The sequence below is a fragment of the Scyliorhinus canicula genome, chromosome 9 (assembly GCF_902713615.1).
Source record: "Scyliorhinus canicula chromosome 9, sScyCan1.1, whole genome shotgun sequence".
Lineage (NCBI taxonomy): Eukaryota > Metazoa > Chordata > Chondrichthyes > Carcharhiniformes > Scyliorhinidae > Scyliorhinus > Scyliorhinus canicula.
The window spans coordinates 87,929,760-87,956,415 of NC_052154.1; the positions used below are offsets into that span (position 1 = coordinate 87,929,760).

At 46.2% G+C, this 26,656-nt stretch overlaps 1 protein-coding gene across 1 annotated transcript in view; it reads left to right on the top strand.

Moving 5' to 3' along the window:
• Positions 1-1,578: 1,578 nt before the first annotated feature.
• setd6 (SET domain containing 6, protein lysine methyltransferase) overlaps positions 1,579-26,656 on the top strand; it is a 31,516-nt gene continuing 6,438 nt past the window's right edge. Inside the window, exons 1-2 of the mRNA XM_038807122.1 lie at positions 1,579-1,697; positions 11,168-11,272. Of these exons, the coding sequence (XP_038663050.1) occupies positions 1,671-1,697; positions 11,168-11,272 (132 nt within the window). The 5' untranslated portion in view covers positions 1,579-1,670. The remainder of the gene's footprint in view (positions 1,698-11,167; positions 11,273-26,656) is intronic.

Consider the following 26,656-nt stretch of genomic DNA (forward strand, 5'->3'; position numbering starts at 1 on the left):
CTTGGGATCTAAAACAGATCATGCTGACAATATTTGTGGGCACCGCCATCACCCGACCCGGGCGTGCCGCATGATTTGATTAGAGATAGTCAACATGGTTTTGTGAAGGGTAGGTCGTGCCTCACAAACCTTATTGAGTTCTTTGAGAAGGTGACCAAACAGGTGGATGAGGGTAAAGCAGTTGATGTGGTGTATATGGATTTCAGTAAAGCATTTGTTAAGGTTCCCCACGGTAGGCTATTGCAGAAAATACAGAGGCATGGGACTTTGGGTGATTTAGCAGTTTGGATCAGAAATTGGCTAGCTGATAAGAAGACAAAGGGTGGTGGTTGATGGGAAATGTTCAGACTGGTGTCCAGTTACTAGTGGTGTACCACAAGGATCTGTTTTGGGGCCACTGCTGTTTGTCATTTTTATAAATGACCTGGAGGAGGGCGTAGAAGGATGGGTGAGTAAATTTGCAGATGACACTAAAGTCGGTGGAGTTGTGGACAGTGCCGAAGGATGTTACAAGTTACAGAGGGACATAGATAAGCTGCAGAGCTGGGCTGACAGGTGGCAAATGGAGTTTAATGCAGAAAAGTGTGAGGTGATTCATTTTGGAAGGAATAACAGGAAGACAGAGTACTGGGCTAATGGTAAGATTCTTGGTAGTGTGAACGAGCAGAGAGATCTCGGTGTCCATGTCCATAGATCCCTGAAAGTTGCCACCCAGGTTGAGAGGGTTGTTAAGAAGGCGTACAGTGTTAGCTTTTATTGGTAGAGGAATTGAGTTTCGGAGCCATGAGGTCATGTTGCAGCTGTACAAAACTCTGGTGCGGCCGCATTTGGAGTATTGCGTGCAGTTCTGGTCGCCGCATTATAGGAAGGATGTGGAAGCATTGGAAAGGGTACAGAGGAGATTTACCAGGATGTTGCCTGGTATGGAGGGAAGATCTTACGAGGAAAGGCTGAAGAACGTGAGGCTGTTTTCGTTAGAGAGAAGGTTAAGAGGTAACTTAATTGAGGCATACAAGGTGATCAGAGGATTAGATAGGATGGACAGTGAGAACCTTTTTACTCGGATGGTGATGTCCAGCACGAGGGGACATAGCTTTAAATTGAGGGGAGATAGATATAGGACAGATGTCAGAGGTAGATTCTTTACTCAGAGTAGTAAGGGTGTGGAATGCCCTGGCTGCAACAGTAGTGGACTCGCCAACACTAAACGCATTCAAATGGTCATTGGATAGGCATATGGACGATAAGGGAATAGTGTAGATAGGCTTTAGAGGGGTTTCACAGGTCGGCGCAACATCAAGGGCCGAAGGGCCTGTACTGCACTGTAATGTTCTATGTGTAACAGCTCAGACAGTATCTGTAGAGAGAGAAAGAGTTAATGTTTCACTTTAAAGACCTTCCACAAGAAAATGGTTTTAGTGGTAAACCATTTTAAATAAGTTCAGAGCCAGGAGAAAGCTAGAGGCTGCAAAGAAGACAAAGGACAGGTCTGTGAAGAGTAAATTCAATGTGACTACGACTCCTGCCTGGTTAGTGGGTCATGGGGAGGCAGCCGCTGTCGGTTTGGGGGCGCGGCCCCTTTAAGGGGGTGTGGCCATTCATGTCCTTTGACTCGGAAGTGTTCCTGGGGGCCGGAAGTGAGCCGGTGCCGGGCGCTAAGAAGCTTCAGGATGGCTTCACGGGCCAAGCGACTGAAGGTGAGCGAGAAACCCGGGGCCGCCGACGCTTCTCACTCACTCAGGGCTGAGATTCCCCGAGTTTGTGTGAATCTCGCAGAGTTTGACTTTCCGGAGAGTTTGTCAGAAATCGCCTTCAGGAGGCTGGAATTGAACATGAGAGTGACAGGGGGTCAGAGGTCGTAGGGGTCACGTTAAAGTGGGAGAGGGTCATAGGTGGGATGGGTCAGGGGGCAGTGGGGTGAGTGGGTCTTGGAGGGGCTGTGAGGTCCGGTTGGGGTTGTCAGGGGGTGGAGTTGTCATGGGGTGGAGTTGTCATGGGGCAGTGAGGGCAGAAGGGAAATAGCACAGGGGTGGGTGAGGGCAGTGGGGGATGATCAAAGAGGAACAAAGCTGTAGGGGCTGATGGAGAGGATTGGGGATGGGGAATAAAATTCTGGGGAAGAAAGAAAACCATGGGAGCAGTTGAACACATTGCAGAAAGTGAAATGGTAACCGTGGGAGCAGTATTGGGAGATGTGGCCCATCAGTCTGAGCTGCATTCAATCCCAGTGCGAGATGGAACAGGTTGACTAATAGATCGTTGGTCCACCATTGAGAATATTGAGTGTAGGTAGTGCTATTGGTGAATGATGAGGTTTCGTGGGGCTGCACTTTAATGTTTCCAAGCCCAGTGGTGGCTGAGGGCAGAGTACGCACTGCCGTATCTGTTGTGGAAGTGAATTGCCACCACAGTGGGATTCAGTAAGTTCCTGAGAAAATGAGAACACATAGGAAACCAGACTATAAATGGCCAATGAGACTTTTGTTCTGAGCAATGTTGCTGCATATTCATTGGCTGTGTGGAGTCTTTCTGCATGTTCACTTGGGATTGTGGCAGAAGGGGGTGGGCAGGAAGGGGATAGGTAGGAAGGGGATAGGTAGAGACGTAGCCACCTTTCAAAAAAATAAATCAGATTTATCAGGCAAGACCCACCCTTCACAATTGCAACTTCCTCTCCGATCATCTGAAATTTTTCACGGCATTCAGTCACTATCCTTAATTATAGACTCAATAATTTCCCACCACCGATGCCACACTAACTGGTTTATAATTCCCTTGTTTTCCGCTTTCACTTTTCTTAAATTGCAGTGACGATCATAATTTTCCGGTCTAGAATGGTTTGCCAATCGAGAGAATTTTGGAAAATCATAGTTGGAGGATCTAGGATATTTTCATTCACTTATTTTAGATGGACTTCAATTTTTAAAAAAATATTTATTTTCTCCTTTTTTGCATTTTCTCCCCAATTTACACCCACCAACAATAAACAATAATCAGTAACAAATATGTTACTGCCCAAATATGGGCAGCACGGTAGCATAGTGGTCAAGCACAATTGCTTCACAGCTCCAGGGTTCCAGGTTCGATTCCCGGCTTGGATCACTGTCTGTGCGGAGTCTGCACGTTATCCCCGTGTGTGCGAGGGTTTCCTCCGGGTGTTCCGGTTTCCTCCCACAGTCGAAAGATGTGCAGGTTAGGTGGATTGGCCATGCTAAATTGCCCTTAGTGACCAAAATTGCCCTTAGTGTTGGGTGGGGTTACTGGGTTGTGGGGATGGGGTGGAGATATGGGCTTGGGTAGGGTGCTCTTTCCAAGAGCCAGTGCAGACTCGATGGGCCAAATGGCCTCCTTCTGTACTGTAGATTCTATGTAAATTTTATGAATCTATGTCAATCCCCATATGAATAAAAACGATCCCATCCTCCCACCAAACCTAAAACATTCACCCACATGTTCACATAAACAACTGACAAAAAGGAATCATGAATCCTCCAGAGCCACCATTAACACCCATCGCGCCCCACCCCCTCCCCCCCAACTAATGTTCGATGGTATCCAGTTCTTGAAAGTGTATAATGAATAATGCCCATGAATTGTAGAACCCCTCTGTCCTTCCCCTCAGTTCAAATTTAACCTTCTCAAGGTTCACGAATTCCAACAGATCCCCCTGCCATGCCAGGGTGGAGATGCTGCTCTCCAACCCATCAGGATCCACCTTTGGGTGATCAACGAGGCGAAGGCTACAACATCTGCCTCCGCACCCGTTTCCAACCCTGGCTGGTCCGACACCCCGAATATGGCCTCCCGGGGGCCCGGGTCCAGTCCCACGTGCACCACTTTAGAAATTATCCTAAAAACCTCCTTCTAGTAATCCTCTAGCTTGGGACAGGACCAAAACATATGAACACATCTTCTACTCCTTCGAAGAATCGGCTCATACTCACCCTCGTGAGGTGTGCTCTGTGTACCACCTTCAGCTGTATCAGCCCCAACCTCGCACTTGAACCCCTCCTCCATATCCTTTCCCAACTCTTCCTCCCACTTTGCTTTGATCCCTTCCAGCGGTGCCTTCTCCTCCTCCAAAATAGCTCTATAGACCGCTGACACAACCCCCTTCTCCAATCCCCCTGTCGTCAGCACCTCCTCCAGCAATGTAGAGGCCGGCTCCTTCGGGAAGTTCTGTATCTCCTTTCTAGCAAAATCTTGAACCTGCATATATCTAAACATTTCCCCCAGCCCACACTTTGCTTCCAGCTCCTTCAATCCTGCAAACCGACCCCGAAGAAACCACAGATTTGAGCCAGGGAGGTGAGATGGAAATTTTCAGAAATGGGAGAATGGGATTAAGACACGAAAAGATTTTTTGTGTCTTAATCCCCTTCTCCCATTTCTGAAAATTTCCATCTCACCTCCCTGGCTCAAATCTGTGGTTTCCCCGAATCAGCATTTCCCTTGACCATGCCCCCAACCCGAAGTGTTGGCGGAACTGCCTCCAAATTTTCAATGGAGCTATTATTACCGGACTCTGAGTACTTCCCCGGGGCTATCGGGAGCGGCACTGTTGCTCGTGCTTTCAATCCTAACCCCCTGCACAAACTCTCCTCCATTCTGACCCACTGGGAATCAATCCCTCTGACCCAGCTCTGCACCTTCTCTGCCCAGTAGTAATACATCAGGTTCGGAAGACCAAAACCCCCTGCCTGCCTTCCCCTCGGTTGTAGTACCTTTCTAACTCCGGCCACCTTCCCTCCCGATATGAACAACGTAATCCTTTCTCAATCTCTGAAAAAAGCCTTTGGCAGGAAAATCGGCAGGCATTGAAAAATAAACAGAAATCGTGGCAACACGTTCATTTTAACTGCCTGTACCCGACCCGCCAGTGACAGAGGGAGACCATCCCACCTTGCCAGATCAGCTTTCACTCTCCCCACCAAACTAGAAATGTTGTACCTGCGGAGCACCCCCCCCCCCCCCCCCCCCCCACCTGGCCGAGATACGACAAAATACTCACTTGTCTAGATTCAGCTTGTATCCCGAGAAAGACCCAAACACGCGAAGCAGCTCCAATATTCCCCCTATTGACACACTCTGTTCCGACACGTATAACAGCAAGCCATCGGCATATAAGGACACCCTATGCTCTATCCCCCCCCCCCCCCCCGCACTATCCCTTTCCATACCCCTGAACTTCTTAATGCAATGGCCAACGGCTCAATTTCGAGTGCAAACAGCAGGGGGGACATAGGACATTCCTGCCTAGTCCCACAGTGGAGAGAAAAGTGTCTCGAGCTGATGTTGTTTGTGCGGACACTCGCCCTCGGCTCCGTATCTAGTAGCTTTACCCAATTCACAAATCTTGGTCCAATCCCAAACCGCTCCAGAATTACCATCAAGTACCCCCATTCTACCCAGTCGAATGCCTTCTCAGCGTCCAATGCCACAACCATCTGTTTCCTTCCCCTCTGCCGGTGCCATAATGACATTCAATACCCTTCTAATGTTTGAAAAGAGCTGCCTCCCTCTCACGAACCCCGTCTGATCTTCACCTATCACCTTCGGGAGGCAGTCCTCCAGCCTACCCGCCAGTACCTTCGCCAATATTTTTGCGTCCACATTCAGAAGTGATATGGGCCTATACAACCCACACTCCGTCGGATCCTTATCTTTTTTCATCAACAGGGAGATCGATGCCTGTCCCAAGGTTTGTGGCAACACCCCATCAGGGGTGCCAGCTTATCCTTGAATTTTTTAGAATATTCCACCGGAAACCCATCCGGCCCTGCCACCTTCCCCGACTGCATCCTCCCAATCGCATCCTTTATCTCCTGCTCCCCTATTGCTCCTTCTCATGTAACCCTTCCCCTAACCTCGGGTACTCCAACCCATCTAGAAATTCCTGCATCTCACGATCTCCTCCGGGTGGCTCTGACCTGTACAACCTCTCATACAATTCCTCAAAAATCTTGTTATTCAGATCCTGCGCTACCACCAATTTACCTGCCCTATCCCTCACCTGTACAATTTCCCTTGCCGCTGCTTCCCTCTGGAGCTGACCTGCTAACAGACACCCCACCTTATCTCCATGTTTGTAAACTGCACCCCTTGCTCGTCTCAGTTGGCGCACCGCCTTCCTGGTAGATAGTCGGTCAAAGCTCACCTGTAGTTCCATCCTCTTTTCCAGCTTTGCTGGGTCCTTATCCTCTGCATAACTCCTATCTACCTCCACCATCTCATCAAATACCCTCTGCTGCTCCAACCTCTCCTCTTTGTCCACCCTGGCCTTAAACGAGATCACCTCCCCCATCACCACTGACTTTAGAGCCTCCCTGACGACCGCCTTCGATACCTCACCCGTACAGTTGAAACCTACATATTCCTTAATTACCTTTTCAATTTTGTCACAGAACATTTGGTCCCCCAAAAGTCCCATATCTAATTTCCACCCTGGTCTCTGTGTTACCCCCTTCTCCAGCACCATATCCATCCAATATGGAGCATGATCTGACACTGCAATTGCCGAGTATTCCGACCCCTTAACTGCAGCCAACAAAGCCTTCCCCACCACAAAAAAGTCGATCCGCCAATATACCTTGTGGACTGATGAGAAAAACGAGTACTCCCGCTCCGTCGGGCGTAGAAACCTCCAAGGGTCCACCCCTCCCATTTCCACCATTAGCCCAGCTAACGCCCCCCCCCCCCCCCCCCCCCGATGGGGCCAGCGAATGCAGCCATGACCTGTCCAACCCTTGGCTCCTGCACCAAGTTCCAGTCCCCCCCCCCCCAACTATCAGTTTGTGTGTGTCCAAGTCGGGGATGGCCCCAAACACCTTCATTGCGAATCCCACATCGTCCCAATTGGGGCCATATACACTTAACAGAGCCACTAGCCTCCCCTCCAGCGGCCCTGTCACAATCACATATCTACCCCACTGATCTGCTACCACCTTCTCCATCTGGAAACGTACTCTTTTGCTGACCATTACCGCTACCCCTCGAGCCCCTCTGTCAAGTCCAGAGTGAAACACCTGACTTACCCAGCCCTTTTAAATTCTCACCTGGTCCTTCACCCTCAAGTGAGTCTCCTGCAGCATTGCTACGTCGGTTTTCAAACTTTTAAGATGCACAAGCACTCTTGACCGGACCTCCTAACCCCCTCATGTTCCACGTGACTATCCTAACTGGGGGTCTCTCACACCCCCCCTTCTTATCCACCATTATCATACCACCGGGCCCTGCCCCATGATCTGACCCTCCCCTATCCATTAACATCGAACCCCCCCCCCAAATCCCCCCTACATTTCCTCTGGAAAACACATCTCCCAACATCAATCCCTTCCCCCCCCCTCTCCGCCACGCTATACCGTCCCCTCCCACCCAGTCCCAGAGGAAAAAAAACAAAACAATCCAACCCATACAATTCACTAAACTAAGTTATAACCGTCGCAACGCAGAATGCCAATCAACCCAACTAATAACTTGAACTCTGTAACAATGTGAAGAGAAGTAAATTACAGTACACATCAGTAAAAAGAAACTTATAGCATTTGTGCATTTTCCAGCCCCCCAATGACAGTCTTTCTTCCAGCTCCGCTCCTCACGTCTGTCCCAAGCCTTCTGCCCTCACAAATGCCTCAGCTGCCTCGAAATAAAAGTCTTTGGCACCATACGTCACCCTCAGCTTCGCCGGGTATACCATACGAAATTGCACCCCCTTCTTGTACAGTGCCACCTTCACTCGCCTGAATGCCGCTCGTCTCTTTGCCAGCTCCAGAGTCAAGTCCTGGTAGATCTGAACTCCGGCACCATCCCACTGCACCTCGCGCTTCTGCTTCACCCAGCTTAACACCTTCTCCTTCATGCAGTACTTATGGAAACAGATGATTACTGCTCTTGGCGGCTCATTCACTTTGGGCTTCGGCCTTAATGACCGATGAGCTCAGTCCAGTTCGTATCGAGAGGGGTTCTCACCCTCCCCCATCAGCTCCGCCAACTTCTTAGCGAAGTACTCTGTTGGCCTTGGGCCCTCTGTCCCTTCGGGCAAGCCCACAATTCTCAGATTGTGCCGCCTCGAGCGGTTCTCCAAGTCCTCAAGCTTTGCTCGGAGCCCTCTGTTAACCTCCACCGCCCTCCGCAGCTCATCCCCCATCGAGGTGAACTGGTCGCTGTGCTGCGACGCGGCCTCCTCCACTTCCTTCATCTTCTCGCCCAGCTCTCTCACCTTGGCCGATGTCTCTGCCACAGCTACTCGCACCGGGGCGATTGCCTCCTCCACCAATGACTTCAATGTGACAGCCATCTCCTTCTTCAAAGCCTCCATGTGCCTCGCAAACTGCTTTTCCAGCTCCACCGCCATCACCTCGGTCATCTTCTCCACTGTAAGTAGTGTGGCCCCACCATGCGGTCCAGCCTCCGCCATCTTGTCAGCACTTTTGCTCGTCTTCTCATTCAACGGCGAACCCGCGTTTCCTCCCTCAACGCTGCTTTTCGCATCCTTTAACGGCCTATTATTTTTCCTTTTTCTCACTCTTCCTTCCTTCTTCAATCTCATATTTCTTTAAAACTTCTTTCTCTTCTTTTTTTTTTGTATACCTCCAGAATTTCCCTGGGACCGGGCTCAGTCTTCTTACTACATTCTAGGCGGGAGCCATCTGCTGTTGGATATCTCACCTACATCGCGCCCTGGCTTCAGGCCTGCCGCCTCGGCCTCCGCTTGGCTCCGCCCCCTCCAGTTTTCGGAGGAGAGTAAAAACAGAAAAAAACAACTTTTCAGATTGTGGTCTTTGAGGCCTTCAACTTTCAGGCTGCTCCTTGGGGAAACAGGTCACGATCCCTGCTCCTCCTCCACGTGCAGCCACCCCCGCTGAACCCACCGGGACCAGTTTCTCCCCTCCCGCCTTTTCAACCCCCCAGCTCCGTGAAACAGCTTTGATGCTGTCACAGGGCGAGGGAGACAGGGCCGATCCCGGAGAGGTTTATTGATTTTTCTCCCCCCCCCTCCAAAAAAAAAACTTTGTGGAGAACCCACGAAAAAGCCCGCAATATCGCGGACCGACGGGACCTTCTTCTAAACGCGGCCACTCCGCTCGCAGCCGCCACCGGAAGTCAGATGGACTTTAATTTGGGGGAAACGATCTGGTCCCGGGTATTAGTACCATTAATTTTGTTAAGTTCCTGTCCCTGATTCACAAATCGTTTCCTTCAGATGTCCAACATCCTGACTTCTTCTGTAAAACACTGATGCAAAGTAATTATTCATCATGTCTGCCCTTTATTTTCATTGTCAATATCACCGTTATCATTTATCAAGGGGCTCACATTGCCTCAGGCCACTTTTTTCCTGATATAATTGTGAAAGTCTTTGGTGTTGATTTTGATAGCCCTTGCAAGTTTATTTTCAGTCTCTTTTTGAAGCTCTTACTGTCTGCTTTGTCACCCCTTGCATCTTTCATCAGCAACGTACAACAAATCCCAAGTCACCTGTGCACACTTTTTTGCTTTCATGTCTCTGACCTCTTTAGTTATCCATGCTGGTCTTATTAATCAAGTGCAACTCTTGGCCTGAAAGGTTATAAGCTGGTTCTATATCATATTGCACTCTTTATGAAACACCTCCCACTGATCATGTGGTTTTATCCACCAACAGGTTTTCCCACTTTTCTGTGGATAGGCTCTTGTCCCATCCTATCAAAGTCACCCTTGCCTAAATCTAGAATCTTGCTGTTTCACAATTCATCCTTTCAAACTCTCCATTGAATCTGATCACAATTTGAAACATATTCACGCTCTGCTAGCCGGTTAACTAAATCCGTCTCGTGTATCATTACTAAACGTGATATGGCTGCTCCCCTTGATTGTCAGACATTTTACTGCAGAATATTTTCTGCTTCTCAAAAGATCCTGACCTGGTGACTGCTCCTTTCTGTGTAAAGCTATGAGCACCCCCTGCACAGTTGAGTGGAGCATCACAGCAGACTCCTATCATACTTTTGTCAAAATGACCTGGACACTGGACGGTGTGATCAGGACCCGGGTTGATTTCAGCTGCTTTTTCCTCACTCTGTGATTATGGGGCTGATTGTAGCGTGCTTGACCAGTTCCTCCATGTAAAATCAGCTTTTTATAATGTATTCTTTCAGGCGACGTGGGCTTCACTGGCAAGGCCAGTATTTATTACCCATTTCTAATTGCCCATGAGAAGGTTGTGGTGAGCTGCCTTCTTGAACTGCTGCAGTCCATATGGTGTAGGTACACCCACAGTGCTGATAGGGAGGGTGTTCTAGAATTTTGACCCAGCGACAGTGAAGGTTCCTGTCAGGGTGGTGTGTTTCTTGGAGGGGAACTTGCAGCTGCTGGTGTTGCTGATGGATGGAGTGACTATTGAAGGTGGTGGCTGGGGTGCCAATCAAGTGGGCTGCTTTGACCTGGATGGTATTGAACTACTTGGCAGCACGGTAGCATTGTGGATAGCATAATTGCTTCACAGCTCCAGGGTCCCAGGTTCGATTCAGTGTGTGCGTGGGTTTCCTCCCACAGTCCAATGATGTGCAGGTTAGATGCATTGACCATGATAAATTGCCCTTAGTGTCCAAAATTGCCCTTAGTGTTAGGTGGGGTTACTGGGTTATGGGGATAGGGTGGAGGTGTTGATCTTGGGTAGGGTGCTCTTTCCAAAAGCCGGTGCAGACTCGATGGGCCGAATGGCCTCCTTCTGCACTGTAAATTCTATCTACTTAAGGGTTGTTAGAGCTGCACTCATCCAGGCAAGTGGAGAATATTCCATCACACTCGTGACATGTGCCTTGTAGATGGTGGACAGACTTTGGGGAGTTACTCGCCACAGGATTCCCAGCCTCTAACCTACTCTTGTGGCCACAGTATTTATATGGATAGTCCCACTGTTTCTAGTCAATGGCAACCACCAGGATGTAGATAGTGGGGGTGATGATAATACTATTGAATGTCATGGGTATTGTATCTTGTTGGAGATAGTCATTGCCTGACAATTGTGTGGTGTGAATGTTACTTTAATGCAGACTTGAAATTGAGGCTGGGGCCTTCGATTAGTGTGAATATGGGGAGGGTGAATAAGGTAGCGGGGAGCTGAGTGCGGACTGGCTTTCTATACCACACAGTCAGATATTTTTGATTTTTTTCACCCACGCCTTAGGTGGAATCGACAGCAACACCTGAATATTCGGATGGGAAGATTGAGGCAGGACTGGTTAAATTCCTGGACTGGTGCACACGGTCTGGGCTGGTGCTCAGCTCAAAGGTGAGGGAGAGATTTGGGCTTCTGTTATTTTCAATCATTCTGTGGAACAGACTCCAGAGGAAACTATGTTGGCAGTGAGTATTGTTCCATTCTGTAACTGCTAATTATCTAAAACTACTTGGTGTGAGTCAGAACACAGGCAGCAGTGACGCCAGTCACCCCTGCGCACGGGTATCCTGCACCTTTCAACCCGGTGCTGGGGGAACCTGCAGCAATCTCGATTGGCCAGCCTGAGTCATGGAAAGCAGATGACATTTATTTTGTTCTCTTGCAATTCGGTCTCTGCAGCCCACAAGGCCTTGTCAGTGTCTCTTGGACGATAACAAATTGTAACATCCTGTGATATTGCCATGGTAGCTGCTTTTGTTAGAGAGTCACTGGCAGACATAGCTTCAGCAATTTTAGAAGGTCTTTATCCAGTTCTTATAGCCATGAGGATATCTATCTAATTTATAAAAATATACAGTAGATTACTTGCATACCTGTAAAGCATCCACTCTGTTCGTCCTTGTGAAGTGACATTCTCCTCCCTGTTTATTGTGATGCTATTTTCTCAAATTCCCTCAATGTTTACTGCATTGTGCTGATTCTGCTGCTACCACTCTGTTCAGTTTTCCTTCAGCCTCTCTTGTGGTGTTCTGAGGTCTGCCTTTTGTTGAAATAATTTGTTGGACAAGGCCTTGTTAACTGATTCAGAAACAACTTTGACAGTCAATATTAGTATAAAATCGGGTTTGCCATAACTTCCCTGCTTTTGTGATCAATATATTTTTATAAAGGGCGGAAGTCCTAGATCCCTGTTTTCCTAACCACTCTCTCAATATGTTCTGCCACCTTCAAAGATATGTGTACATGAACTCCCATGTCCCTCTGTCCTTTCACACTCTTGAATTATGCCATTAAGTTTGTACCGCCTCTCCCTAACCCTTCTGCCAAAATGCCCCACCTCATTCTCAGCTGCATCTTGTTGGCCCATTCTGCTAGCCTGTCCACGTCCTGCTGCAATCGACTGGTATCAACTGTTCGACACCGACAAATTTGGTTTGATCTGCAAATTTTGAAATTTTATTTTTTTCAGTATCAAGATCATTTAAAATATATCAAAAAAGCAGTAGTCCTTGTACTGAACCGTGGGTACTCTCTATCATCATTCAGTCCGAGAAACACTCATCCACTACGATTCTGACTTTCAGCCAATTTCTAATCCAATGCGGACACTGACCCTCCTTTTATACAAGCTCCATTTTGTTAACTGGAGATTTTATGTGGCACTTTGCCAGAAGCTTTCTTAAATCCACATAGACCACATCGATTGCATTCCCTTTGTTAACCTCTTATTTAATCAAAAAACACAATTAATCAAAAGCATTATACCTTTTCTTATTTAACTCAAACGTCTGCAAGTGTTTGTTTATTTTCTTGCCTTGATTATTGTTTCGATAACATCATTCACCACTGATAATAAACTGACCAACCTGAAGTTACTAAGAATGTCCATACATCCTTTCTCAAACAAGTGTCACATTTGCCACTTGCCTATCCTCTGGACTCTCCCCGTGTTTAAAGAAATTGAAAGATTACGGCAAGTCTCCTCTCATTCTCCTTCATCACTTCACTTAGCCTGCGATGCAACCATCCGCAATAGCCAACTTATCAGTCTTCACAGTAACTCTTTCCTATCAACTTTCAACCCCCTTTGTTACCTCTACCATCTCTGCTTTTATCAATATTCTGTCAGCATCCTCTTAGTAAACACTGATACAATGTACTCATCAAGTAAATATTCCATCCTTGCCCTACACCTGAGCAGATATCAGCTTCTTTGTCCCCCACCCCACCTTTCCGCACCTGCCTAATATTTACATGCCGGTAGAGAATTTTTGCATTCCCTTGCATTAACTGCCGTTTAAAGAAAGTACTCAATTTATTTTTTTTCCAATTAAGGGGCAATATATCGTGGCCAATCCACCTACCCTGCACATCTTTTTGGGTTGTGGGGGTGAGACCAACGCAGTCACGAGGAGAAAGTGCAAATTCCACACGGACAGTGCCCCAGGACTGGGATCGAACCTGGGTCCTTGGTGCCATGAGGTGGTAGTTCTAACCACTGCACCAACATGCCACCTCCTTCTGCTACTTAATTTTCATGTTCTCGTTTTCCTGTCTTATTTTTCCTCTTCAATTCCCTTTTTTTTCTTTTTAAATTTAGAGTACCCAATTATATATTTTTCCAATTAAGGGGCAATTTAACGTGGCCAATCCACCTATCCTGCACATCTTTTGAGTTGTGGGGGCGATACCCACGCAGACACGGGGAGAATGTGCAAACTCCACACGGACAGTGACCCAGGGCCGGGATTCGAACCCGGGTCCTCAGCGCCGAAGGCAGCAGTGCTAACCAATGCGACACCTTGCTGCCCTTTTAATTCCCTTTTTAACATTTGTATTTAACCCGATTCTGACTTGAAGAATTTACCTGATTTGTATCATTTCTGTTTCATCATATTCTCTATCTTCCTCATCATCATCGGAGCCCCTGACTTAAGTAGCCTTGCCTTTCCCCTCTTGTTGGATTCTACCTAGTCTGTACCTGAACCATCTCTTCCTTAAAGACTGTTCTGTTAGTTTTTCCTGTCAAACGTTGGTTCCATTTTACCCTGGCTCATCCCATTGAGGTGAATCCTCTTCCAAATTAGAAATTAATGTCTATGTTTCATTTCTTGAGCTAAGCCTTCAGGGTGACTTTGAAGTGCTTCCTTTGTGGTCCTCTTGTTTGGAAGTCTTCCAAGAACTGGGCAAAGAAGATTTGCTTTGGCAATTGGGACTCTGGCATCCTAAGCACGTGACCGGCCCAGCTGAGTTGATTTTGGATGATCATGGCCTCAATACTGGTGCTCTTGGCTCCTTCAAGGACACTGATGATAGTATGCCTGTCCTCCCACCCGATGCGTAAAATCCATCTCAGACAGTGTTGATGGTAGCGGCCCAGGGCTCGAGGTGGCATCTGTACATTGTTCCAAATTTTTGAGCTGTATAGAAGAGTTGGGAGGTCGACTGCCTTGCACACGAGGATCTTGGTGTCAGCAATGGATGTGGACATCAAAGACTCTCATCCTTAGTTGTCCGAAGGAGGTGCTTGGATGCAATGTTGGTTCTCCACATCGATGTCCGCTTCAGACCAGAATTGGCTTCCTAGGTTTGGGAAATTTGGTAGGGTTTCTCCGTTGATCTTGACAGAGGGAGAGACCCGCTCTTGCCCTGGGACGAGTTGGTAAAGGACTTGAGTCTTCTTTAGGCTGAGACTGCATCTTTTTTTTTATTATTTATTTATTTTTTTAATTTAGATTACCCAATTATTTTTTCCAATTAAGGGGCAATTTAGCGTGGCCAATCCACCTACTCTGCACATTTTTGGGTTGTGGGGGCGAAACCCACTTAGACACGGGGAGAATGTGCAAACTCCACACGGACAGTGACCCAGAGCCGGGATCGAACCTGGGACCTCAGCGCCGTGAGGCGGTTGTGCTAACCACTAGGCCACCGTGCTGCCCGAGACTGCATCTTTGGTCTGCTTCCGCGAAGGTGTCAAGCATGGCTTTGAGATTCTGAGAGTGGAGATGGAAATGTCACCTGCAGGGGCTAGTTTAGCACAGGGCTAAAGAGCTGGCTTTTAAAGCAGACCAAGGCAGGCCAGCAGCACGGTTCAATTCCCATACCAGCCTCCCCGAACAGGTGCCGGACTGTGGCGACTAGGGGCTTTTCACAGTAACTTCATTTGAAGTCTACTTGTGACAATAAGAGATTCTCTCATTCTCATACTGAAGTTCCATGCAAGATATCGGTGTCATTTTCTTCTTGGATTTCAACCCGTTTCCAGATTTAGGAGTCTTTTCCAACCCTGGCTTTAAAATCCCCAAATAGAATGATTTTATCTTCCTTAGGAATGTTGGAGAGCATGGTGTCCAGGGTGGAGTAAAAGCCTATGGACTCATCGTTGGCATCAGGGGTTGGGGTGTAGGCACTCACGACCGTTGCCTGCTGTTTCTTGGCAAGTTGTAGACGGAGGGTCATGAGGTGCTCGTTAATACCAATGGGGCTCTGAGATTTGGTTGAGGAGTTTGTTCTTGATGGTTAAACCAATTCCATGCATCTAGCATTCTCGGGCTTACCTCTCCAGAAGAAGGTGCCAACTCCCACAGCTGCCCTTAGCCTGCTCTTTGGGTCTCTTGCAGGGCAGCGGCGTCAATGTTGATGCGCTTGCATTCACCCACGCAAGGGCAGCTCTCTGTTCCAGTCGATTATTTTGTTCATTATCCACGAGGATTCATACATTCCAGTTTCTGAAATTCAGTTTAACTTGGAGTTTCTGTGGTCAGCACAGCACTGCTGCCTCATGGCACCGAGTCCCAGGTTTGATCCCGGCTCTGGGTCACTGCCCGTGTGGAGTTTGCACATTCTCACCGTGTCTGTGTGGGTTTCTTCCCCACAACCCAAAGATGTGCAGGGTAGGTGGATTGGCCACGCTAAATTGCCCCTTAATTGGAAAAAAATAATTAGGTACTCTAAATTTGTTAAAAGAAACTTTGATTTTCTGACTGCAGCTAGATGACGTTACTGGATATGGTTTTCCAGCCAGGTTGGGGACGGAACTGACTATTTTTAGGGCACGTTTTCACCCCCTTCCCCCATGTGGGATAACCTGAGTGGATCCTGAAGAGGGCTGCTCAGTCGTGACAAAAGCTGTCAAAACACACACCTATTCCAAGAGTGAGATCACTGAATCAAACTCCACCCCCTACATGCTGGTCCAAAGCTAGGGACTTCCAGATCTCATGGTACTGTCCCTTTCACCGCAGGGCTCGTCTGTGGCGGAGGGGGAATCTCTCTATTGCTGCAGCCTTCATCCATCATCGCAGCCATTGAAATGATATGAATATCTTGTGTTTTTTTAAATGTGCTGTCACAAGTCAGGTGCAGCAGCTCAATCTTTTCGTTTGGACTCAGCTGTAACTTAACAACTGACTCTGGGGTCTCAACCTCAAATGGAATGTTTCACCCACTTTTCTTTCAAAATCTTGAACTTCTCCTCTCATTTGCCAGTACTTCCAATGCATATAACATTCATGGGTTTCACATCCTTATTTGCATTGGTACAATTATCAAAATCATACCTCAAGTAATCATGTAGGCAGTTTACCAGAGACCCTGGAGCTCTGTACAGAGCTAACACTAGCACTGCTCCGTTCTGCCCTGGATTCTCCTGCGCAGCTCTCTCCAGATTCAGTTGCAAGATCCTGGCCAGTAGGTACAATGCCTATTTGTGTCTCTGGCTGTCTTTTTCATGTAACAAAACAATCCATCTTCACAGTCTCTGACTTATTGACAACACAGTACCACAGGGGTTTGTACTGTTGTTTCACAGTGCCAGGGATCCAGGTTCTCCCTGTCTCTGCATGGGTTTCCTGCGGGTGCTCCAGTTTCCTCCCACAAGTCCCAAAGAAGTGCTTGTTTGGTGAATTGGACATTCTGAATTCTCACTCTGTGTACCTGAACAGGTGCCAGATTGTGGCGATTAACTAGGGGATTTTCACAGTAACTTAATTGCGGTGTTAACGTAAGCCTACTTGTGACAATAATAATTATTATTATTCATCGTAGTTCATCTGCTCCTATCTAACATAATACAAGAGATGGAAGCAGTGCAATCTAACACTCACTTTATGCACAAATTCCTCTTTCTTACACCTATAATTTGTGGCAACTGCCCCATCCCCCTTCCGCCAATTTTGTTTAAACCTTTTGCAACCACGAGTGCGTTAGCTGTGGAGGCGTTGATCCAGTTGAGCTGCAATTCACCCCTTTGAATAGATGCCTCTTGCCCCAGTGGGTCCAAATTCCCAAAGAATCTGAAGCTCTCCCTCCTCTGCACCATGCTTCAAGCCACACATTGATCCTCCCTATCCTATTTCTACACTCTCTGGTGCATTGCACTGGGAGTAATCCAGAGATTACTACCCTCGAGGTACTATTTTTTAACTTCTTCCCTAGTGCTACCCTCGTGTGGTATTATAACTATCAGCAAGGGTTAATGTAGCACCGTGAATAGTTACTAGAGGGAGCTACAGATACTACTATATAAAGCGATGATGCTAGACCTCAGGGGAGGAGTAAGCAGGAGACAGCTAGTGAAGGTCATCAGAGCAGTTAATATGAGAAGGTTAGATTATAGTTATACCAGTGAGCAAGATTAGTAGTAGGTGAGTGTTGTTAGATGTTATTGATCAATTCTGTATTCTAAAAGGACGAAGTGGCGAAGCCCAGTCTAGTAGTGTGAATAAAATTATAGCTTTGAGTAAAAGCTATACTGTAGTCTATGTGGAACACTACGCAATCCATCTTAAATAAGCAATACAAAGAACACCACATGGTACCAGGAGTCTATTCCTTGATTAGTGTTTAGATTAGTGTAGAATAGCATTGGAGATTGAAGAAAGCAATCCAGAAGCTACATCTCGGGAAATATCTACAGTAAAGACGGATCAGAAGATGGATGGTCTCAAGAAGCCTGACACTTCAAGACACACGGTAAACTATGCCAGAACTGGGCCCTCTGTAAGCAACAGTTCAAAGTCTTTATTTCAGCCTCTGTGCTAGAAAATGGATCAGACCAACCAACATAAGATAGCTCTCCTACTAAATTTGGCTGGACCGCAAGCATTGGAGTTCCTCAATTTGTTTGAATTCAGTGCAGTGCAGATGAGGACAAAAATAAATACAGTATGGTGCTCCAAAAGTTTGACACTCACTGTAAACAGGTGAATGAGACTTATGAGTGCTACATGTCTCAGAAAAGGCTGCAGCTTCGAAGAGTCAGTGGATTCCTTTGTCACAGGTCTTAAGCTCCGAGCGTAGTCCTGTAATTTTGCCACAGCCCGTGAGTCTATGCTGCAGGACCAAGTTCTGTTCCAAATTAACGATGAACGGCTGCGCGAGAAAACCGGTGTTGTCGATTGAAGATACTATAAATATGTGCAAGGCCAGCGAGCAGGCATCCAGCGAATATGCCAAAATCGATAAACGTGGTTAATGCTGTGTCACAGCAAAGAAAACTGCGTACAATGGCTGGTGGCCATTTTGATTGTGACATCACGAGCGTGATGACATGCACATGCTGTGGACACGCCCACAGAAAATTGTCCGGCTACAGGGAAGCATTGTTCCAATTGTGGTAGACTGAATCACTTTGCAGCCTAGTGTCGTTTTGGACCTACTGTTCCAGTAATCAAATTTAAACAGCATTATAGGGATGGTGGAAGGATCCAAAGTATGCAAAAAGTGTTGAGAAAAAATCCCAAATCACAGAAGATAGAGATGATTGCTCACCTTATGCTTTGTCAGATACCTTTATGATAGAAGCTATTACCAAGATTGATGTATTGGATCAGGAAGACAGACCAATAAACACACCCTCAAAGATAATAAAGGAGTGGATTGTCTCACTTGAAATAAATGGTGAATGGATCCCATTGAAGATTGATACAGGAGAGCATGTTCCATTCTTTAAAGCAAGCATTCAGAAAACGTCTGATAAAGCAGTCCACCTATGAGCTCAAAGATTACAATGGTAACACGATAGCTACAAAGGGGTCATGATGTTTCAATGTGAAGAATGGGAAAATAGAGTTACCCATCGACTTCAAGGTCATAGAGGGTCAGAAATCTTCATTGATTGGTGTTGCTGCTGATGAAAGATTGCAGCTAGTGAAGAGGATTCACTCAACTGGTACTTCAGATGACAGGTGAAGAGTCCAGGGAAGACCTGGGTGATGTGAACGACCTCGCCGAAGTTCATAATGATGATGGCAGATGAGAAAACATAACTACTGCTGATGCATCAGAAGCTGAGTTAATCCGAATAGTGGAATCTCAAGCTTTTTAAATTTCTGAGATACGACCAGCTAGCTACAGATCATAAAAGACGAAACTGAAAAGGGCTTGCTGCTCCAGAAGGTAAAACAAATACTTCGGAGAAGGGTGGCCTGCTGGATGCAAATCACCCTTTTGAGACAAGGTGATCTGACTACGATTGATGGTGTCCTGCTAAAAGGAGACAGGATAGTGATACCTGCTAGTTTACATCAAGGATTCTGCAGCAGATTCCAGAGGGTCATCAAGGCATTGAGAAGGGTCATAGGCGAGCCAGACATCGATGTATTGGCCAGGAATAAACAGACATCGATCAGTATGTGCAAGCATGTCCGATTTGTCAGATGCATCAACCTGCACAGAGCAATATAACTGTAACCATGTGACATCTAGCCCACATTATCAAAAGTCTAATAGGAAAGCAGAGTGATGAATCGGGATAATTAAGAGATTGTTCCAAAAGACAAGTGAAGATGGTCAAGACGTGTCATTAGCGCTGTTGGCTTACTGAACAACACCGTTGTCAACGGGTCTCTCATCTGCACAAATGTTGATAGGGAGAAGACTACGAACCACTTTAAACATATCATCAGTCCAGAAACTGATAACAAGTGAAAGAATCACCAAGACAAAGAAGAAGCAACAAGAGGTCTACAACAGACATACCCCTTTAGCTGAGCTTCATGAAGGGGACTTTGTGAGGATTCAAGATCCAAAAGCAGGTTCGTCAAATTTTGCCAAAGATCTAAAACAGGTAGCACCCAGGTCCTACCTAGTACAAACAGAATGAGGATCGCTGGTCAGGGGAAACAGACGAGCTTTACTATGTGTCAAGCACAAGGTTCACACTCAACTTGAAAAAGTTGTTCCATGAGACAACATGTTCAAGGACATTGCTTTACCAGATCCATGTTTAGCATTAACACAACTAGAAGATGGACCGCCTTGAATATTCCACTGAGACATTCTACCAGAAGACAACCTCCAGAGAGACTCAACTTGTGATTGTAATTTAATGCATTCTCATCTAAGTGATGTAACTTTCATAACGAAAAGCAATACTGTATTGTATAAGATAGTGATAGTTACTAGTTATATAGATAGCAATACTACTCGGTTAGAGTTAAAAGAAAATATAACAACCAGTGTAATAATACTTTCTTTCACAAAGGAAGGGGGATGTGGTATTATCATAACTACCAGCATTACCATAAATAGCCACTAGAGGGAGCTGCAAATACTACTTATAAAGTAGTGATGCTAGACCTTAGGGAGGAGTAAACAAGAGACAGCTAGTTAAGGTCATCAGAGCAGTTAGTATGAGAAGGTTAGATTATAGTTATACCAGTGAGTGAGATTAACAGTAGGTGAGTGCAGTTAGATGTTATTTATCAATTCTATATTCTAAAAAGACTAAGTGTCGAAACCCAGTTTAGGCATGCGAATAAAATTATAGCTTTGTTTGAGTAAAAGCTATACTGTGGTCTTAGTGGAACACTACGCAATCCATCCTAAATAATTAACACAAAGAACACCACACCTAGGTCCTGAAAGTCTGACTGTAGGACCTCAATTTCTGTTCTCTTTACCATTGGTATCAACATGTACCACACTTTTGACTCACTCCCTTCCCAATATTTTGCACTCTTTCAGTGATGTCCTTTACCCTAGAAGCAAAGCACCATGTAGAGTTGGCAATGACCGTTCCCAAACTGCCTATCTGTTCCCCGTCCCTCCCCAGGGAATCTCCTGTAATTATGTGCTTTGTTGTTTCCAGTGGGCACTGCTATGTCCATTGATCCCAACATCTGGACTGCACTCTTTCAAGGCGTCATCACTACCAGCAATCACCAACATGGAGTACCAGCTTGAGAATGGCACACACCCTGAAGACCTCCTACCTCCTCTTAATCTACTATCCTGAACTCTCCTTGCCTATGCTGGTGGCTACCTGGAAAGTATCAGAAAACTTTCATCCTCCCTGAAGCTCTGCAATAACTCTAGCTGCTCTGAAACAGCTCATGCTGAAGCAGCTGGAGACTCTTCCTACACACATGGTGCAAGAACAAGTCTCAAATACCCAGCAATAATCTTAAAAAGAAAACTCCATTCTCTTTTTGAATCTAGTTAGAACCTTTTTTATACGTTTATTTTAAATTTATGCCTCTAATTGCTGCCTCTCAGATGTCATTGTCTCTTGCTCCCTCTCATGGATCATTGTTTAGAAAACATAAGAGCACATCTTCCCTCATTCACCAATTTCCCGGAGTTTAGTGCTCCAGAAGCAGTATTCTGTAAAGTATTCTGTAGAATCGGAATATGTACATCAGTAAACATTCCAGAGATCTGATTCAACAGTTCTAGCTAACCAGCTAATTAACTAACTGTGCAACTGTCACGAGCAGGCAACTTGTTTCCAATTAACTAACACTAAAAGACTACAAGTTAAATTTAAGTTCAATGCTGATTGCCAAACTGAAGGTTTGGCAAGAGATCAGCCCTTAAAACGCTGAATGTATCGTCACTCACCAAATTCGTCGAGTTTTGTACAGGTTGAGCATCCCTTATCCATAATGCTTGGGCCGAGTGTGTATAGGACTTTGGAATTAGAACATAAGAACTAGGAGCAGGAGTAGGCCATCTGGCCCCTCGAGCCTGCTCCGCCATTCAATTAGATTATGGCTGATCTTTTGTGGACTCAGCTCCACTTTCCGGCCTGAACACCATAACCCTTAATCCTTCAAAAAACCATCTATCTCTATCCTAAAAACATTTAATTAAGGAGCCTCTACTGCTTCACTGGGCAAGGAATTCCATTGATTCACAACGCTTTGGGTGAAGAAATTCCTCCTAAACTCAGTTCTAAATCTACTTCCCCTTATTTTGAGGCTATGTCCCCTAGTTCTGTTTTCACCCGCCAGTGGAAACAACCTGCCCGCATCTATTCCCTTCATAATTTTTATATGTTTCTATAAGATCCCCCCTCATCCTTCTAAATTCCACCGAGTACAGTCCCAGTCTACTCAACCTCGCCTCATAATCCAACCCCTTCAGCTCTGGGATTAACCTAGTGAATCTCCTCTGCACACCCTCCAGTGCCAGTACGTCCTTTCTGAAGTAAGGAGACCAAAACTGAACACAATACTCCAGGTGTGGCCTCACTAACACCTTATACAATTGCAGCATAACCTCCCTAGTCTTAAACTCCATTCCTCTAGCAATGAAGGACAAAATTCCATTTGCTTTCTTAATCACCTGTTGCACCTGTAAACCAACTTTTTGTGACTCATGCACTAGCACACCCAGGTCTCTCTGCACAGCAGCATGCTTTAATATTTTATCATTTAAATAATAATCCCATTTGCTGTTATTCCTACCAAAATGGATAACCTCACATTTGTCAACATTGTATTCCATCTGCCAGACCCGAGCCCATTCACTTAACCTATTCAAATCCCTCTGCAGACTTCCAGTATCCTCTGCACTTTTCGCTTTACCACTCATCTTAGTGTCATCTGCAAACTTGGACACATTGCCCTTGGTCCCCCAACTCCAAATCATCTATGTAAATTGTGAACAATTGTGGGCCCAACACTAATCCCTGAGGGACACCACTAGCTACTGATTGCCAACCAGAGAAACACCCATTAATCCCCACTCTTTGCTTTCTATTAATTAACCAATCCTCTATCCATGCTATTACTTTACCCTTAATGCCATGCAGCAACCTTTTGTGTGGCACCTTGTCAAAAGGCTTTCTGGAAATCCAGATATACCACATCCATTGGCTCCCTGTTATCGACTGCACTGGTAATGTCCTCAAAGAATTCCATTAAATTAGTTAAGCACGACCTGCCCTTTATGAACCCATGCTGCGTCTGCCCAATGGGACAACTTCTATCTGGACGCCTCGCTATTTCTTCCTTGATGATAGATTCCATCTTCCCTACTACCGAAGTTAAGCTCACTGGCCTATAATTACCCGCTCTCTGCCTACCTCTTTTTTTTTTAAACAGTGGTAGGATTTTGAAATATGTTGTCCATCTGTAGCGCATTGGGAACTGTGCATTAATAGTGTGCGTTGGGACATGCGCATCCACCATGAACCTCCCCAAAGCCTTGTGGGATTTCCCACTCATGACATCACGTCACGCTCGAAAGAAAAGTGTGGATTTTGAATTTTTCGTATAAGGGATGCTTAACCTGTTCTCTGACGATGCAGTACTCCATAAAACCTGACTCCATGCTAAATGAAGTGAGGAGTAGGCTCAACTGGTTATTTTATTTTAAACTATTTACAACAGACAGCAAACGCTACTATAATAAAAGCAAATTAATGCGAATGCTGGAATCTGGAACTAAAATTGGAAATGCTGGACAATCTCAGCAGATCATTAAAAAAATATATATATTTTATTACAAACATGTATGAAAACAGGTTACAGCAAATAAACACCCCGGGAAACATACTTCCCAACAATCAACTATACAGTCTGTACAGATTTTTCCCATCCCCCCCCCATGAACAGCCCCTCAAACACGGTCACAAACATCCCCCCACCTTTCCTCAAACCCCCCTGAAGAGCCCCTTAACTCATACTTTATCTTTTCTAACTGCAGGAAGTGTTACAGGTCACCCAACCAAGTTGCTACCCCCGGTGGCGATGCCAAACACCACTCCAGCAAAATTTGCCGCTGTGCAATCAGAGAGCGAAGTCCACGACATCGACCTTCCTCCTCTCCATGAGCTCTGGCTTCTCTGAAACCCCAAATATCGTCACCAAAGGGTCCTCCACCTCCTCCTCCACTATCCTGGCTAAGTCAATGTACACTCCCGCCCAGAATCTTCCCAATTTTTCGCAGCCCCAAACATGTGTGCGTAATTCGCTGGCCCCCGCCCACACCTCTCACACATCTGCTACCCCCTGAAAGAACGCTCATTCTCGCCCGAGTCATGTGCACCCTGTGCAGCACCTTAAACTGTATCAGGTTCATTCTTGCACAAGAAGAGGTCCTGTTTACTCTATGCAGTGCTGCACTCCATACTCCCCAATTGATCTCCCCTCCCAACTCCACATCCCATTTCTCCTTGATCTTCACCACCCACTCGCCTCCCTGCTCTCACAGCCCTTGAAATGAAATGAAAAATGAAAATCGCTTATTGTCACGAGTAGGCTTCAAATGAAGTTACTGTGAAAAGCCCCTAGTCGCCACATTCCGGCGCCTGTTCGGGGAGGCTGGTACAGGAATTGAACTGCGCTGCTGGCCTGACTTTATCTGCTTTAAAAGTGAGCTATTTAGCCCTGTGCTAAACCAGCCCTTGTATATTTCCCCAATTCTTCCCTCCCCTTCCACATCCTGATGCAGCAATTGCTGCAGCAAGGTGTATCCCGGCAAACTAGGGAACCCACTCCAGAACGTTCGCGCAAAGTCCCTAGGCTGCAGATACATGAACTCACCAACCCTCGGCAGCTCTACCCTCTCCCTTAGCTCCTCCAGATTGGCGAACCCTTCCTTAAAGTACAAATCTCTCACCTTGACCAGCCCCACTTCCCTCCACCTCCTGTATACATTATCCATTCCCCCCCGGCTCAAACCCATGATTCTCGCACAGCGGTGTTAGCACCGACATCCCTTCCACCCTAAAATGCCTCAACTGATTACATATCTTCACCCTGGACTGCACCTCTGGGCTCCCTGAATACCTACTGAGCCATTGGCAACTCTGCCGTCACCGTAGCCCTCAAACTAGACCCCTTGCAAGATTCCTCCTCATTCCCAACCCACTCTACCGCTTCTCCTTCCCACCACCGCCGCACCTTGTCCACATTCGCTGTCCAATAATAATCAAGCAAGTTTGACAATGCCACCCCCCCCCCCCCCCCCCCCGCTGCCTCTCTAGAAAGGTCCTCCCCACCATCGGCACCTTCCCCGCCCATACAAAGTCCGAAATGATTGTGTCCACTCTCTGAAAAAAGGCCTTTGGTATAAAGATCAGGAGAGCCTGAAAGATAACGGTAGCATTGTGGTTAGCACAATTGCTTCACAGCTCCAGGGTCCCAGGTTCGATTCCCGGCTTGGGTCACTGTCTGTGCGGAGTCTGCACGTTCTCCCCGTGTGTGCGTGAGCTTCTTCCAGGTGCTCTGGTTTCCTCCCACTGTCTAAAGATGTGCAGGTTAGGTGGATTGGTTATGCTAAATTGACCTTAGTGTTGGGTGTGGTTACTGGCTAATGGGGATAAGGTGGAGGTGTGGGTTTTGGTAGGTTGCGCTTTCCAAGAGCCAGTGCAGACTCGATGGGCCGAATGGCCTCCTGCACTGTAAAATTCTATGAAATAAACAAGAACCTTAGCAGAATATTCATTTTCCCGCTTGGACCCTCCCCCCAACGTTAAGTGCCATGTATCCCACCTCTTAAGATCCTCCCTAGTCTCCTCCACCAGCTTCATTAAGTTCCACTTATGGAGCCCCTTCCATTCCCTAATCTCAGCAGGTCTGACAGCATCTGTGGCGCGAGAAGTGAGCTAACGTTTTAAGTCTGGATGACTTTAAAAGTCATCCAGACTCCACGTTAGCTCTGTTCTCTCTCCACAGATGCTGTCAGACTGTAGATTGTCCAGCAAAACCTACAATCAATCTTCCTAATTGCATTTTTGTGAACCGATGTGAATAAAGGATTCTTTCTTTACCTCCGTTTAGTCCTAGCTAATTATATGGTTAAAACGACCATTCGGAATCTCACACTCAACAAACACAAGAAACAGTAATTGCACAACCATGCCAAAGACGGAAAATTAAAATAACTTTGTTATTCAAAATTTGTAACTGAAAGTTTAATTAATGGCAAAACACAAGTTGAGGCGTGATCCAACCATTGGGGCTGGACTGGGAACCTACTCATTGAGCAAGCCAGTCAGATATCAGCCGGAGGGGTATTGCTGATAAAATTTGAATTTGTTGACATTGATCAGTGCCACTATTTGATCATCTTGTTCACTGGAACTGGGCTGATGAATGTTTGGTATTTTGAGAGTATCGTGGGGCAGTCTTCACATTTGTGAAAATACTTTGGTTGTTGCTTCCTTGGCAGCTAGGTTCCTGGACTTGAAACAGAATATTTCTCTTTATTCCAACAAGCAGCTCTCCCCAACTGACCCATGAAGGAGATTGTGGGCAGGTTCTTTGACTTTGGGAGGCATCACAACCCAGCTTGAATTTGTCTTCTTGAACTTAATAAATATGTTGATTCTCCGTTCCACCTTGTTAGAACAGTCTTAATCCTTTCACTTCAATCCAGACTAAGATAGTCTAATCAAGTTGTATTTGTGATATAGGCATTTTTTTATACTCACAAATAAGGATTTATAAACTAAGCCTTCTGACCCCTTGCTGTCATCTCAAAACTGTTTCTACAGTTAGTAAGGTTACTGTGAGGTTAGTATGTAAGCACGCTAATAAT